Source organism: Gymnodraco acuticeps, unplaced genomic scaffold (assembly GCF_902827175.1).
Source record: "Gymnodraco acuticeps unplaced genomic scaffold, fGymAcu1.1, whole genome shotgun sequence".
NCBI classification, from domain to species: Eukaryota; Metazoa; Chordata; class Actinopteri; order Perciformes; family Bathydraconidae; genus Gymnodraco; species Gymnodraco acuticeps.
Genome location: NW_022990764.1, coordinates 36,707 through 54,461, shown reverse-complemented (window position 1 = coordinate 54,461; position 17,755 = coordinate 36,707). Strand labels below are relative to the sequence as shown.

General features: G+C 42.3%; 1 protein-coding gene across 7 annotated transcripts in view; it reads right to left on the bottom strand.

Moving 5' to 3' along the window:
- The window catches only part of myo16 (myosin XVI), a 114,880-nt gene that overhangs the window by 89,913 nt on the left and 7,212 nt on the right, over window positions 1–17,755 (bottom strand). For 6 of the 7 annotated variants that reach the window (XR_004570627.1, XM_034232341.1, XM_034232337.1 and 3 more), the window contains exon 2: window positions 1,179–1,448. Coding sequence is in view for 6 of the 7 variants with exons in the window: in XM_034232341.1 (XP_034088232.1) it covers window positions 1,179–1,413 (235 nt within the window). In the remaining variant the exon portion in view is untranslated. Of the gene's footprint in view, window positions 1–1,178; window positions 1,449–5,161; window positions 5,600–17,755 lie in introns of those variants that run through there. The other variant, XM_034232338.1, reaches the window with a different exon arrangement.

Sequence of the window (17,755 nt, the reverse complement as noted above, 5' to 3'; positions counted from 1 at the left end):
AAGATCTCTTTTTCAAGGGTGACCTGCAGGACATTAGTTACACATGTAACATACAAACAACAGAACAACAATAAGGACGACATACAACATAATGTACAGTTTACAAACTCTATTTACAGAGACAGGTACCATGAGTATCAAACAGCATGTCACCCAGCTGAGTTTTAAAATGATAATTGGCAGCCAGAGAGCAGAGATTAACACGGTGACCTGCAAAGGCTGCTGGTAGGAGTGACACAGATACACCCGGACAGCTGGGTCAACGACTGGCATAGTCAAAAGAAAAGACAGTGAGGTTAGACCAAAAAATCAATGTCCTTTTGAGTGTGACGACCTCTTAAAGTTTATGAGTATCCGATATCACAAAACGAGCCTGAGTACTTGAGTGTGTCATTACTGGGAGACAAGTAGGCAGGAGTGCTGCTGCAGAGGGGAGATATGCTCTGTTATGCACCTAAGGAAAGCTCTTTTTTTTCCCGAATTAGCAGCAGATAAATCTGAATCGATCTCAATGTCATCTGCATTCCTGGAAGACAAAATCATTCAAGTACAGCCAGAATAAGAAAGCTCTCATTTGTTTAAAACAAATGGCTGCATGGTTCACCAATGCCCAGTGTTCATTGTCCCTGGGATAACAGTTTAACAGGGTGATAATTGTTTTGATGCATTACTTTATGTTTGTGTTACAAAAAGCTGTGTCATATGTTCTTTTGTTAGTTTCTGCATTTATTAGAATATTTCAAAACCCGTTTTCACTGCCAATGAGCAGTGCTCTTTTATGTAAATAACAAAGTGACTGCCATTACTGTTTTGCTCTTTACAGCAGGCATTGTTATCGCTGCTAATGTATTTCTGTCATTGAAAGCAATTTGCATCAGGATAAAAGCTTCACACTGATTTTTTCAGTGGTGTTGACAACTTCCAGCCGAAAAGATTGTGTGATTGGAGTCATAAACAAACACTGTATTGTCCCATGTGTGTGTGTGAGTGTGAGTGTGAGTGAGTGTGAGTGTGTGTGTGTGTGTGTGTGTGTGTGTGTGTGTGTGTGTGTGTGTGTGTGTGTGTGTGTGTGTGTGTGTGTGTGTGTGAATCTAGTAGCTAGATCTTTCCTTTACACACACACACTAATAATGAGAAAACACTCATACACTCTCTCTAAGGTGCACCTACAAACCCACCTTCTTTGTAGTCATGGCGAATGATGGCATCCTGTATGACATCGGGGAGGCCGAAGCGGACGTGGTGCTTCTTGCGCTGGGTGGCCGGGGCTCGAACCTTGAGGCCACCTTGTTGTCTCTGAAGGCCTTTTTCCCTCTCGTAGTACGCCCTTATTTGGTCACAGCGCATCCTCCGGACCAGCCGCTGGCGCTGGCCAATGGGGAGAGACTCCAGCAGACACTGGTCTATCTCCATGTTCTGACGAAAGACATTACATAGCTGGAAGCAACCTGGTGAAACACAGAAAGAGCAAGAGAGTGATGAAGATGTCAACTGCCAGAAAACTAAAAAGGCAAAAACTAATTTATTCTTGCATTATCTGTTTTCACTGAAGCTTTAGTGGCAAGCTGTCCATCCAAGAAGTGAGGAAAAAAGTATCTGGTGAACCAGTGAACACACTGCAGTCCGTAGTATTTACTGTAGGACACTGATACTGAGATAAGGAGACCATATCAACTACAACATGCTAATGCTGTCAGTTATATTTGTTAACATGTTCTTGTTTTGTGTGCATGCATGTCTGTGTCTGCAGTTGTGTGTGGGCAGTCGTTTATTATATTTACTGTAAAGGATATCTTCTGTGTCTGTTTAGCCGTGATTTGAGAAAAGCATCACAGCATTTTGTTTGTTGTCTCTCCTGTCCCAGTGATTCTCCTGACTCCACATCATCTTTCTGCCTCTCAGTGGAAGTTAGCCAAACAGATCTCAGGCAGTTGCTAAACCTTGTATGGTCTGCTTGGATGATTAGGATGTACAGATCCGAGCAGTAGGTGGGCTCAGAATGGGATTCACAGAGTGTGTGCTCAGGTAAAATCAAGATAAACTTATATACGGTTATACAGAAAACGTAACTTATTTGGCGTTGATTGCATTGATATTCACATCCACCATCATGTACAAGATGAGGAGGAGGTCTTTGCAGTGTTGCTTTTTTTCCAAACTCAACTCTGTTGCTTTTAGACCCATTTTGAGGTGAGTACCCCCTCTTGGAGCATCGTTGTCTCTATTTTGATCTAAAGTGGTTCTCTATGTCTCAATTCTTTCTCTCCAATTCTGCTAAAGGGTAACGGATGTCACATCAGGCTGTTCGTCAAGTGGACAATATTTTTAGTGAGATAGCTTTGAGGAACTACAGGTTGTCTCCATAATTCCCATCATCTATCTCTTTCTCACTCCTTTACCATTTCTCTTCATCTCTTCACTTATCCACAAAATGATATGTGTCTCAAAACAGTTTAGGAGTCAAAATCAGCATAACACTAAAAGGCCTTGACTGGCTGTTAGAGGACTGTTGCTGCTTTGTGTAAACTCTATACAGTGACATGTTTCTTCTCTGGAGGGCCTGAGGTGTGTTTGGACTAGATCTTTATCTGGAGCAGACAAAACTATGCAGGCAGAATAGAGACTACTTACATTGACACATGTATTCAACACCGGCCCCCTCAACCCCAATGTGCCACACACATACACACACGGACACACACACACACCTTCTACACAATACAGTACCATCTGCTCTGGGTAGACATGTAAAAAGGTTCTTTTGTATTCAGGTTCCAGACACAGGGGGGGGGGGGCACTATTGTACTGTTCATGCCAAGTGTCTGCTTCAACTGTATTATATTTTAGAAACTTGGCTGCCCGTTGAAAAGACACACACACAAACACAAAAACACACTCTCCCTACTGCCTTGTCCAATACCACTCCACTCTATCTCTAGGTCCATTGTTATTGCCTTTTTTTTCATTTTTCCCATCTCACCTTTACTTCTACTTTTGATCAGTGGCTTGGAGCAGCAGTTGTGTTGAGTGTTCAGTCTGTGTCCAATTAGACATCTATGAGATTGGGTGAACTGGTATTTGTTGCCTTGATCTATTGTAAGCTGACATAGAGCTCACTGCAGAGCTACAGTACAGAGCATAAAGAGCAGAAGTCGTCACCACTCCTGTAGGTTTAGGCTAGCTAGATTAGCCATTAGCTCTTTCCATTGAACCACACACAATGTGGATATGGCCAACTGTATGTCTCCATCTCTGCCATGACTTCTCCTCCTTGGTTTGGCCTACCCTTCACACTCTTTGTCAACCTCATATATCATTCAGGCATTCAAGGCTACAGTCACATCAACCCATAAACTCCCTGCACATGACAGATGTCACACAACGTGAGATATTGATGCAGACTTGATATATACATTAAGTAGCATATGGATATCCATTAGATGATAAAATAGATTTTCCAGAACACCCTGACGTTAAATAATCATGTTGTCAATACATTAACATTAAGTGATACAAATGCACTTGTATGTAAATTAATAATGATGTTTGCTCAGTCTGCTAAAAGGTTTTCTTTACCTGCAGTAGTTTGAATGTGGTACTAAATGTTGTGATTGAGGCTATAAAACATGTCCCTTGTGACTTGCTATAAGTATATGTTCCTGTATGTAACGTGGCTGAATGTGTTTCTGATATGGGTGGTGATATATTATTGGGTGGTTTTTCAATACATTCCCAGGAGCATTCCTTTGTCTTCCTTTTGTAGATGAAAATGTCAAATGCGGAAAGCACTGACAGCAAAGATCAATAAGAATGTGCCTTCAGTCAATACATACTTGAGTTTCCATTGTTCTAATAAAAACAGTATGCAAATGTGCATCGACCTAGCTGAAGAAAACACACATCATTCACACTTAATCACAGAATTTGCAAAAACTATGGCAATGTTTGTTCTTAATAGCCAATGACAAAAATGGACACTGGTGTGGCATGTTCTACTGTATGGGGAAGGGCTCTGAACAGACCAGTGAAATGTGAATAGGAGAGGGAAAGACAGAAGAGCTGACTGATGGGAAACAGAGGCTGAATGAATGAATGAGAAGGACGGAGTGAGTAGAGACAGAGAGGGATGGAAAGCAGTTGCTTTCTTCTGCTGCCATCAGGCTGCCACCAGGCTATCAGTTATTGATTGTATGTGGAACATCCCATGCAGGCTCCAGCGAATAACTCTGACAGCACTGCAGGACGTTGTACATTTGAAATGTGTGCAACATGATGTGCACACACAGACTGCAAACTGCGGACACCATGAATGTGCAGGGTGTATATGGATGTATGTTGTAGGGAGAGGTTTGGGGGTAAGACAGGTAGGGTTCTCAGAGTCAAGAAAAGTCTTCATGACAGCATCACCTTCATGATATTTGTCACTTTTCTCCCCCTTTATGCCCTCTTTCTCCTTCCTTTTTTCCATCTGCTCATCATTCTTGGCTGCAATCTTGATGTGTCACTCATCCTATCCTGACTTCCTTTCCATTTCTCATCCTGCCATTCCGTCTCCTCTCTGCAACGCTCCTCTAAATCACCAGTTTCCATCTGTCCCTTTTTCCAGGAATCGACTTTCTCTCTCTGTCAGTCTGTCACTGTGTTATGAATATGCCAAATGCTCTTGGGATCTGCGTCTTTGCGCCTCTATTTTAGCTTTCTTTCTCTCTGCCAGTACCTGCGGCATTCACCGGTCAACTTCACACATCTGCAGCAGCTCTCTGCAGCAAGCCCACACTCCCACTTACTGTGTACACACACACACACACACACACACACACACACACACACACACACACACACACACACACACACACACACACACACACACACACACACACACACACACACACACACACACACACACACACACACACACACACACACACACACACACACACACACACAGTGACAAGGATACACATTCAAAGTTAAGATTGTGCTGCTGTGTTGGCAGCTGGTGACCAGAATTCTTAAGCATGTTCTCATACAGTACATGACACCCTGCATATATAGTAAGTGCTGATACAATTAGCACACACCCTCGACTGAGGCACACACAAGCACACTTGCACACACATATACACACACACACAGAAAGAGATGGTGAATGGCTACTCACAGCATTTGATGAAATGGTAGTGAGACATTTTCTGACTAAGTCGGACAGTCCGCCAGTCAGGCAAAAAGGCTGGCAGGCAGGCAGGAAGGTAGGCGGGGAGTCAGTAAGTCAAGCAGGCGGGAAGACAGTCGGCAGCTACAGGTTCCAGCAGAACTAATTAATGTAGCCCGACAGGATGCATTGTTAATTTGGCTCCTTGCATGCTACCCAAACTCCGTTCCCTTGTCTGCATTATTCACCGGCAGTAACAGCAGCAGCTCCGGTTGCAGCACCATGCAGCATCTACACACAGACCCAGACTCACACACACACACACACACACACTCACACTCACACAGACATTCACTCCCTCGATCAACCCGTCGGCAAAGGGAGCTACGGCTGTTTCTAGCTCTCCTCGCCTACAGCCTGAAAACCGCCGCACAACGTCTCCACAGCCATGACCGACGCACGTGCTGCGCTCGCGTCACTGACTGACAGCCGGCTTAACCCGCCTCCTCCTCAACACACCCCCAATGACGCAATGCTCTTCACCTCCATACACACCCCCCCCCCTCCCAGATTCCATCAATCCCATATATGCAGTGACTCATAGGGATGCACACCTCTCTGGACTATCCTCCACCTTCTCAGCCGAATGGAAAAGAAGGGGGTGGGATTAATGTTGCCTCCCTATTCTGTGGCTGTAACAGAGAGAGATAAAGGATGAAAGCAGAGGGGTTGGAGAAACCAGGAGGATAGAAATAGAGAAATAGAGAAGAATAGAGGGAATACAGATACAACAGGGGGAGCAAGAGAAAACAAATAAGCAAGAGATGTAAAGAGACAGAGAGAGGGAATCCTAAATTGGATTGGACAGCTAAAAAGAGAAGCTGCTGCAGTGCGGCTTTTGGTGCGGTGACAGGTTAAGTGTTCATCAACAGTCTTAAACTGGCCACAAATTGACTCAAGATAAGTATAGTTTACTAGAATTGTAGGGTTTGAGACCATCAAATGAACACACACACACACACACACTTCATCATGCGTTTACCATGCTTCAACACACACAGTTTTAAGTGACGCAACATGCACTATGCGCTTGCAATGTCAGTAGGGCAATGTCTGACTTTAAGGCTAATTTGCATATATGAATAAAGCTTTGCATTAAAATGAGGATTTGTACGAGCAGGGCGAGAAGGCGAGTATGAACGAGAGGAGAGAGAGAGGAAGAATGGAGAGGGAAGCGGGGAAGAGCAGACTAGAGTGAAAAAGAGGAAAAGATAAAGTGAGATAGAAAGAAAGACTGCAGACTCACACACAATACAGATGAGCTTAACGAGGTGTGCATCGTGTGATTTGAGAAGGATTGTGACACACATTAAGAATCTGTGCCACAGTGCTCGCACATCTGCAAGTTATTTAGCATGCTGCATTTTCTGAGGGGGGGGGGTGAGCTAAATCTCTCAAAGCTGTCAAACATGGGCATGTGGAGATGAGATAAAAGGATGTGAGAAGCAGGTGAGGTTTGTGAAGGTATTGAACGGAGAGGAGCAGCAAAGCAAGCTTGAAAGGGAACGAGAGGAAGGCAGAGACTGGGTTATTGGTGTGTGTGTGTGTGTGTGTGTGTGTGTGTGTGTGTGTGTGTGTGTGTGTGTGTGTGTGTGTGTGTGTGTGTGTGTGTGTGTGTGTGTGTGTGTGTGTGTGTGTGTGTGTGTGTGTGTGTGTGTGTGTGTGTCAGACTGAATGCTGGAGTAATTCCTGTCCTAGGAAATCAGGTCACAGAAGCAAAGTGCTGCATCTTCAGCGAGACACTGCTGGAACAACTGCTCAAACATCTAGAGGCCAGTTTGTTTGTGTGTGTGTGTGTGTGTGTGTGTGTGTGTCTATATTTGAATGCCGAATCTCTAGCAAAGATTGCTGTATAGCGACTTCTGAATAAGTCATTGCTGCGCTCTGAACACCATGCTCTTCCACACACACCAGACAGACAGTGTAATATGTTTTAGTCAAGGATAACACATTGACTAGCCCATTAACGTTGCCCTTGACATCCACACCTCACAGCGTGAGTCTGACAAGAAAATGTCATGCTTTTTCATTTGAATGTCAGGAGGCATTAATGGCCCGTGTGAATGTGTGCCTGATAGACCTGTAACATGCTGTATCATTGGAGCGGGGACGTGCTGGAGCTTTGGGACAAGAGGTAACATGAGGTCTCAATGTGAGACACCCCGCTAGAGGGCATGTTATCTCAGGTGTAACAGCATCAAGATAATGTGTGGGAGTCTCATCCTTATCATTTTTTACTTCTCAGCTACAATCAGGTTTAGGACCTAAGCTGTGACGCACACAGAGAGTGCAGATTCAGTGAAGGAAATAAAGATAGATAATAGAGAAAAGAGATGATACAGATGATAGATATTTTAAAATGCAGCAATTGCTGGTGTCACTGTTTTTTAAAGATGCATTTATTCCATCTATCTAGAAATGTGCAACAATATACACCTGTGCATATTTGTGTTGCATCATAATTAATGTTAGCTGTAGCAGATGCTGTGGGAGATCAACAACCCCCCCCCCCCCCCCCCCCCCCCTGCCTCCGTACAGCCATGACACGGTCTCCTTTTAACAGCTTCTGTCCCAGAGGACATGACAAAATTCATTTTCTTTGACACAGCTGTCACTCTGCAATCATCACCCTCAGGTGTCAGTCAATATTACAACTGTGTTACCACTACGATTCTCTAACACAATGGAGTGAGTGCATATGTATGAATATGACGGCTGATGCTAGTAATGCAGGATGTCTGATGCAGGAAATGTTCCCAATTACGGCAAAGCCAAAGGCAGTGGAAAGTTTGGGGGTGATGCATTATATATGAATTGAGATCTCTTTGGATCAATTATTCAGCAAGTGTGATATATTTACACAAATAAATATGTATTTATTTTATCAGTCACATTTTAAATTCTGTTATGATTTGCTAGACCATAACTGATTGCCATACAGTCCACATGTAATGAATGACTGCCACACACACACACACACACAAATACAAATACACACACACACGCCATTTTAGCAAGCAAGTACTGTATAGCGAAACATGTCTTGCTCATGAGGATTTTAGGGGAAAAACCCCACCATTGATGGTATGATGTTCTTCCCAACAAGGTTCTCTATAAATACACAGAGAATGTTATAATTAAGTGCATTGTGTAACATTTGCTGCAATGCATCGTGCTGTGGTTGGTAATCTGTGGTGGCAGCTTGTTTTTTAGTCACTACATTGGGTTTTATTGTTAAATTGCCAATTTCACTGTAATTGTTTTTGTTCAAAATGTTGCTGACGAAACACTAGGAAATGGTTCGCTGTTCATTTCTTTACATGAGATTTAACTAATTGGAAATTCAACTGCATGGGGACATTCTAGGCAATACACTGAATCATTACTGCACCAAGACACAAAGTGTAAAACGAAATGTTGAGTCCTCTCAGAAATACATTTTTTACATCTGATCTGAGTATTTTCAGTAATAAAAAAGGACTTATAAGTTGTCTTTATGACCAGTTTCTTTTGTAAGCTTACCTTATAAACACACTAAAGTATTGTCAGCCCATCTTTTTACCCACATGATCGTTGTTTTTAAGGATTAGTTAAAGCATATTTTAGAATATGTAATGACTAGGTTTCATGGTGAGCAGCCATGGATTAACAAGGCCAGGTGTTGACTGTCTACATGAGTTACACCCTTGTGAATATGTGCTAGCTACAGAAGAAAGGAGATAAAAACAAGCATGTAAGTGTAAGAATTAAACATTTATGACCAAATGGAACTGAAGTGGTTTCAAAAAACAAATATCAAAACACCAACAACACTTAGGCTGTGACTGATTTAAAGGTATGTCCTGTTAAAGTGTGCTATAGTATGTATTTACTGTAATGTGTGAGGTAAAGCCAGATTGGCCCTGTATGGTGCTGATGTCACACTGTTGAGGTTTTGGGAGTGACTTCCATCGATTGCTTTCCCTCTCTTTGTGTTTTGAGGCAGTGTTTTACAAAAGCAAGTTAGTATGTGTGTGTGCAAACGTGTGCTTTTGTTAAATATTTCACAGTGTTTGTGCTTCAGAAAAATCATTACATGGCAGATTTCCCTCCAGTTTGTCTACATAAAGTTCTAGAGCTCAAACTGAACTCCATTGACAGGATTCTCAATAGTAGATGGCAATTTGCGCACAAATAGCAGCATCTATTATACACATAGGCACAATAGAACCCAAAACAAGGGAGCAACAAGACAGAAAGATATATTACATTATTACATTACATTGCATTTAGCTGACGCTTTTATCCAAAGCGACTTACAATAAGTACATTCGACCAGGAAGACACAACCTTGAAGAAAACAGAATCATATAAGTACATCAGGTTTCATAGAGCCAAACATTTCAAGTGCTACTCAACTGGCTTTAGATAAGCCAGTCCTTTATTAGTATATAAGTGCTCTGTTAGCAATTCTTTGTTAGTAATTCTATCGCTCGAAGTAGAGTCGAAAGAGATGCGTTTTCAGTCTGCGCCGGAAGGATATAGAATAACTACAATTAAGAAGCTATTTAACCGACTGAAGAAAAGTTCGAGTTTTCCATTTCAAGCAAAATAGAACTTCTCTCTAATATTCATGGCCTTCTACTAGCAGAGACTGTACATAGCATGCAGTAAAAAAGTGTACAGACCTCCGTTTCCTCTGTCTAAAATCTATTTATATTTATAGCATACTTTAGGATGGATTATATTATAATCCATCCATGTTTTCCTCCAAAACAGCAGATCAAACCAGTTTTAAACTGAACAGCAGGGATTACTATTTAATATTCATAATACTAGTTAATAGCATAGCAGCTTTTGGTCGATTCCGAAGTGGATTGTTTCCTGAACGTGGATTAAAATGCTTTTCTGCATGATGCTGCAGCGCAACAAGAAACTGAATCAAAGAGTTATTGTACTTTTCTCAAGTCCATATGAGTGGTAATTAAAGCTGCAGTTATTGACCATTCAGACCGACTCACAAATAACAACAAACTCTTATACAATATCAGTTAATAAAGTTCATATGGGTAACTGTCACGTTGTTAATTTAGTGCCATTAGCAGAAAACAAAGTCAATGCATCGGTGGTAAAACATGATGGACAACAGGTGGAAAGGCATCATGTAAAAACCAGCCATCTGTCCCAAAGAGATAATCGTTCCACTGGAGTGGCTGACTCACAGACAGTTGTTATATACAGGGGTGCACATAACTTTTTTGCCCTGGTTCTCAAAGGAGCACCTGGAGATGTTGCTTGGTGCTCATCCTTAAAATGAAATAAACCGTAACTTTTGAGGGGGTCTTGACTTTATTTGCCAGACACACGGCACTGAACACACATGCAGAGGTGAACACAGAACACACATGCAGAGGTGAACACAGAACACACATGCAGAGGTGAACACAAGACAACATTAGCACGAGCAGTAATCCTACAAGCTGTCATCACTACCCTCCTGACTGTTCTCCTCACTGTCTTCCTCTCTGTCAGACATGGTAGCTGATGATGTAGGCCTACTTCTTTCTCTCTGGTTGAGTCTGTGATTAGCTGCTTGCATCCACAAGTCAACAGCTGGTTTTGGGTCGAAAGTCTCTGTTGTGATCATCTTAGACAAGTGGATGTAATCAAATAAGTATGTGAACATAACCAATAACCTACCATAGCCAATAACAAATGAATGTAACTTATTTTAGTTGTGTTGTTCATTCATATCTTATTTTACCGTAACATTTATTTATTTATGCATTTTTTTTTATCTCTCCAGTTTTAAAGGATATATTTGGTTACTGTCCTATAGTATACATTGGAATGATTTCAAACCTGTTTATCCCAATAATTATAAAGGAGTGCCTTGGAAATATGTGTTTACATAAATTGTGACCAAACCGTTTGAACTTAGACTAAGAGTCCTTTACCTCACTGAGCTGGAGAGGACTCTCCCTCCACATTATTTTAGAAACATCTTCTTCTTATATCCGTTAGAGCAGCTAGCACGGAACCAGATTCTAATAACAACAGCGCCGGTACCGGTGCACCGTCCCTCTCTCCCTCGCTCACTCGCATTTTGGCTCTGAGCTGCGGGCGCCAGATAAGCCAACATCCCCCATTTTTATCACTTACAGCGCCCATCGTACAGGGCAAATGAAACGTGTAACCGGGGTGAAAAGGGTGTTACATTTACTTAATTATGAATATTGTTACATCAAGGCCGAAAATTAGGATGAGCCCCAACGGTCAAAATGTTTTTTTCCCTCCCAGAACTGCCAGTGCAGCGCCTCCCCAGATCTGGCGCCCTAGGCGAACATCTAGCCAGTGCTACGGGCCAGCCCTGAGTTCATATCATGGTTCGTCTGTCTGTCTGTCTGTCTGTCTGTCTGTCTGTCTGTCTGTCTGTCTGTCTGTCTGTCTGTCTGTCTGTCTGTCTGTCTGTCTGTCTGTCTGTCTGTCATGCATGCGCACCTGCGCACCAGTTATGTGCAGCCCTGGTTATATGCCAAGTGTTACATTAAACAGCTCACAGACACTGATCGAACAGGCATCGCAGCAGAGGGACACATGTCCTCCCCTTTAATCTGATTAATGGGCCTGACACAAAGCAAGTGATTTCCCTTTCAATTCATTTGTTTCAAATGGAAAGAAAATGTGTGAATGTTATTGCTGCAAACTGGCAATGTTCTTGATCTTGATTTTTTGGAGTGTATTGTCCAATAGGAGTTTATCAGTTTATCAGCATTATCTTTGTACTGTTGTTAACAAATGATTTGATCAGATATATTTAGCTTCTTCTCTTAAAATGAAATCAATTGTTTTTAAAAAGTGTTAAAGTGAAAACACATGTATAATTCTGGCAAAAGAAGCGAAAAAAAATAAAAATAATAAAGAAATAAAATCTTTATAATAATCGTTCGTTCTGAACCAAGACTTATTTTGTTCCAGAAAAACAGGCGTTCACCAGGTGTGACAAGATAGGCAATCTGCTTCAGAACAGCCTGCCCGTCACGTGTAGCAGATCATCATCGCTCTGTCATTCTGCTGCAGTCCTGTCATACGTACTATAAGCACTCACTGCACATGTGATGATCCCTAATCTATATTATTATAATCATCTCACCTTTGAAGATGTTCAAAGAAACTGACAATCAAGACAAAAAGGATGACCTCTAATCAAAGGGTTTACAAAAAATTACAAATAAATAGGACTGGGAAAAAAACCAGAGCATTCGCCGGAGACGCCGGAGAGCGCCAGCCAATCAAATCCCGTTTCTGAAAATCTGGCGCTAGCCAAGCAAACCGCGTCTAAGCTGGGAGAGATATCCCGCATTTCTATATTTCAAAAAAAGATGGAGGAGAAACTATTTATTGCCGTAGCAAATCACCCGGTTTTGTATGACCAGACCCTCTTCACCTACCGGGATACAAACCGGAAGAACCAGTCATGGAGGGAGGCGGCAGAGACAGTGGGTGAAACTGGTAGGTTTTCGCCTGTTTGGGGAGTTTATATATATTGCTCGCATAAAATCCCCGGGGTTTTTTGCTTTGTATGTCGGGGGCGGGAGATTCATGTGATTGGTTGTTGGTCGCGGTGCTCGAATAAAACCCCCAAGCTTCAGACACGCCCAGCTCCAAGCTTTTTTTGAAGCTGTAGTGTGGACGCTCCGTAAAGGAGCTTGGTAATCTTGATGTTATTTCTCAGGTCAGTGAAGAAGAAGAGGGTGAAGAAGAGGGTGAAGAAGAAGAGGGTGAAGCAAGGACAGAGTTAGCATTTATAGCGTCTTTAAATTGATAGATTGCTACAAATGTAACAGTGGCAGACATCTCATTAACACCACTGTCTGTGGGGAGAAAGAAACGGACATGATGGAATTGTGAGCTGGAGGCAGAGTTCAGTGAAAAGTCTGTTTGATTCAGGACAATTTGACAGACAAATTAAGTAAATTAGTGTCGTATCGGACAAAGGCTGTGAGACAATAAATTACTTATGAGGCACTTTCTCTACCCTTACACATTCTTGGGTTTGAATGTCTCACTTTCTGCCTATAATTACGTTTCTGCTACTCCTTCTAAATCACCTCCCCTCCACTTGTCAACCCCAAAACCCCTAAAACTGGAAGCGAGTACATCTCTCTCTCTGCCTTTGTCTCTCCTTTAAAACCCCATCCCCTAGCTCCCATCTCTAAGCAGCTGGGACATGGGATCATAATGGCTGGCTGCAAGCTTCAGCGAGAGACAATCAATAACCAGACAAACAAAAGAGCAACGCAGGCCTGCATCTGAGAAGCTCCCAACTGAAGTGGCACTCAGTACAGAGTCCTTCTCTTGCCTTGTTCTGGTTTAGACAGAGAGTGAAAACCATGACCACTCCATGACACATGCTGTATTAGTGACTCACAGAGAGCTAACAGACGTAGGCACAGTTGGGTCTAACTCATAACCCACATCACCATTCAGCTTATGTTACCATGCAACACTCACAGCTGTGAAATTTTAAGACACAGTGTTCCCTAAGATACCTGCTGTGTACTTGAGCAAGTGTGACCACATGCTGTACTGTGCACACACTCCTGAATATGTGAAATGCACTTAACTATACAGTGCTGAAACAAATGCTGCAACCACAATGAAGAAACGCAATGAAAAATGTCTCGTGTAAGGTGAAGATTTTCTTTTATAGCGTATTATTAAATATATTTTGATGTTCTTTATTGTTGCTTATGCTAACTTGCCGTTGGCCAATAAAAGCAGGCCTGGTAGCCTCATTAAAGTGGTTGGCAGTAAGGGTTGTTTAGGATTCAAGCCCAGCTTACTGATGTATTCACAATAAGAAAGGCTACTTCACTTCTGGAGTGCCAGGATAACCCCGGCGCTTTCAGACAGATAAATCCGTTACCCTCAGGTCGTCTTTTTAAACAGAAGGACCAAGAGCTCCGAGGCCACGTTCCTCCTGCTGCCATTCACATGTTAAACTGTTGTCTATAGATTGTTTGGGCCGTTTACTTGTACTCTGACCTGGGTGCTGAAGATCCTCGTAAAGAAACAATCTGTATACTATGGCCTGTGTTATTTTTGAATGAATCCTGACTGCAAACCATTAACAATAAAGGTGAATAAAGATAATCTGAACTTGCCTGTTCTTTTCTTAGGAAAGCCAAGATAGAATACCAAAGAGAAAGTGCAATATCAGCAGAACATTAATAAAGTTTGAGTGTGCAATTGGAAGAAAACAACGTATAGTTGAGTGAGTCATATGCAATTAGTAACTGCTTTGAAATCCAGAGCAAGACCTGCTGAAGTTGTGAAAAAAACGACTTGAAACAAAGATGTTCCTATTCCCTACAATTTGCAACTAGTCCCATCTGGCTTTAAGAGTCATTGAACAAGCAGATCTTAGGGATAACACAGAGTGACAGCAAGCATACAGACATTTGGTCACAGTGCCATCAACAACTGCAAAACAAAAACATGAAAGTACTGTAGATAGAAAGAGTTGAGACACACAGTTAAAAGCACAGAATGACAGAGAGAGAGATTGTAATGGCCTTTTCTGAACAAACAGTCCCAGAAACTAACTTTCAAAAACTCAACTTTAGTGCATTCCTGTGCATTCCTGTGCGCATTTTCGCATCTGAACAACTGAGAATAGCAGCATCAAGCACAATATTAAAAAGTGACAGATTAGTTGAGACACATTTGTTGTACAAGACGAGACAACAGTGCAGAGTCATTTATCATTCTTCCTAATCTAATGTTCCATGACTGTGGGATGTCTAAATGGATTTTAGAACGCTGATGTGCAGAAAGGGGAGAAAAGCGGGACTGATATAAATGTGTCTCTAAAGGACGAAATCTGCTGTTTCTTTGTTTCTATCAATCTTTCAGAACTGAAACGCAACAATAACATGAAAATACAATAACAACTACAATTCCTTACAGAAAGAACTGGAGGAGGATTACCTGTTTAGGGGTCAAGAGCTACAGCCGACAAGTAAACATGGAGCAAAGACTGACAGGTAGCTCAGACAGACAATGCATAGTTTACATACAAACCATTTATCTGTATGTCTTTGGACACTCTTTTCTCAGCCATGCATGCTGTTACTGTTTAGTGTAGCCTGTTTCAAGCTGGACAAGGTCAGAACGTATACACCAATTACTGTATCCATTGTACATATTGTCAATTCACACTAGAAGGTTTTCCATTTGCTACCAGTTGAAGTCAGACAGACATACAGAGTGCTATTCAATGAATCCGATCATGCTAAAATGAACTGCAAAACATGCTGCTACTGTAAGGATCAGAAAACGAGTGCTATTGTAGCTTACCTATACCAACCATAAGCGTACTGATAACACACTTCACAAATACGATTTTTTGTTTGTTTGATGAGCGTGAGCGCTGACTAATTATGTAGGTTTTATTTCTACACAGTCACCATTAGGTTCATATGTCAGAGTTGTCCACATGGCAATGGCAAAGTTGAAGCAGTTTATCTTATTGGAAGTCTGTATAACTCATAAGGTAGAACTGCATGCCAAACCCTCCACACAGTCTGTGTATGTGGGCATGTTGAACTGTGGGAGGGTTTGTGTACGGGTCCAGTCACCATACCAGAGCACAGCGTTGCCGACCATCTGACACCACAAGGAGGATGGATTGACAGATGGACACACACTCACGCACACACACACTTTGTTGGAACGCCTCCTCTTTTTCAGTAGTCATGGATAGGGAACTAGAGCAGAACAAAGTAAACTAGTATAAAACTCAACTCACATAAAAACTATGCAATAGACAATATAGTATACAGTATACAAACACTAAGTTGAGCTGTGTTTCGCTACAGGGCAGTTCTGTTCTCAGAGTGAGACAAAGTGCGATCAGAGCTGGCTTGGCTCTTCACTACTGACCCACTTGTGTCCCCAACCGTGCCATCCAAAAAGCTGGCACACTCACAGCCATTAGCCCAGCTGGCTTTAAACTGACTTTAGACTTAAAAGACATGCCAGCACTGCTTTGTATTGTTTGTACTGAAGCCATAAAATATACGCCCGGATGTCTCCTCACATCACATAAAACAGGCCAACTAGATTGCCTGATGTGTATGAAACAAGGAATATGCACACACAAAGACACAGTGACCCACACCTATAGAGCCGTTTCCTACACCTGCCATGAGTGTTTTTTCCCAGTTTCAAATTAAACTGTCTGAGATAGCCTCAGGTATATTCGTCCCTTTCATAATAGATGCCTTTAGCCTACCCATAGTGCTGAGGCTGAACACTTTGAGAGCAGCACTTGCTCCAATAAACTCTACCTTGCAATGATTCTAAAATGCCCGTCCACACAGCGGCGTGCGTTGAAAGCTTCACCATTCACTTTGAATGGGGTGACGTCACTTTTCGCCGAACTGCATTGTGGGAAGCGACGCAGAGCTTTGCTGACGTGGCTCGCTGCAAAAGTTGAGCAATGTTCAACTTTTGAAGCCTCGGCAGAAGCGTCAGCCAATCGAATCATATGCCAGTACAAGCTCTAACCAATCAAACCGCTGCTTGAGTGTCAGGGGCGGGAGATTCATGTGATTGGTTGTTGGTCGAGTTTCAGACACGCCCGCCGGCAAGCTTCAACGCACGCCGCTGTGTGGACGGGCCGTTAACGCCAACATTTCCCCGCCATAACCATCAAGGTAATTGTGTTACATGTATGGTCATGACCATTAGCCTAATACTTGGCTGCTTTGATTTGCTGAAAAGAACAGGTTAGTCTTATTAGGAATATCAGCTAAACAATGCAAACACCAATGCAAATGTATCTTGTTACATATTCTCCTTTGAACCAAACAAAGACAGCACTGTTTACATGTACCTGCCACACAAGGCCACTTTACTAGATTGCCTGCAGGAGAGTGTCTTTGGAGCTTTAATGCTCTGCTCAACATCAGGGTTGCCTTGATGGCATCCATTAAAAGATATGTACCCAACCACCATCCCAAAACTACTTCCACACTGTGATAGGGGGTGCATTACAACAGATCTGTAGATCAGTTGATAGTCATAGTAAAGAATTATGCTTTCCCAATTTGGCCAACATTTTTGATCCATTGATCCTCAATGTAATCTGTCCCCCCATTTCTGGATGCGGGCCATAGGGAGGAGACACTGAGGATTCTGATTGGCTTTGCTCTGACCTCTAGCTCCGACGCTTCAACTCTGGCTGTCTGTCACCCAGCGGTCAATGCGGGTCAACTTCGTAATTAATCACACAAGCAGATGAATGGCACTGGCTTTGCCCAAGAACTCGCAGCAGGGAGGTGCACTGAGAAGTTAGACCCCCCTTTTAATCAGAGGAGCCAAGTTTACACTCCAATTTTGAGAGTGATTTGTTCTTTAGAGAGACTTCACCTACTACAAGGGAACTGTTCAATGACTGCCCATGTTTTTGATCTCCCTCTTCAAGTTCCTTGATAACAACAACAATGTTACAAGAGTGCATGTCTCTCTTTAAAAAACTTAAACATAATAAGAACA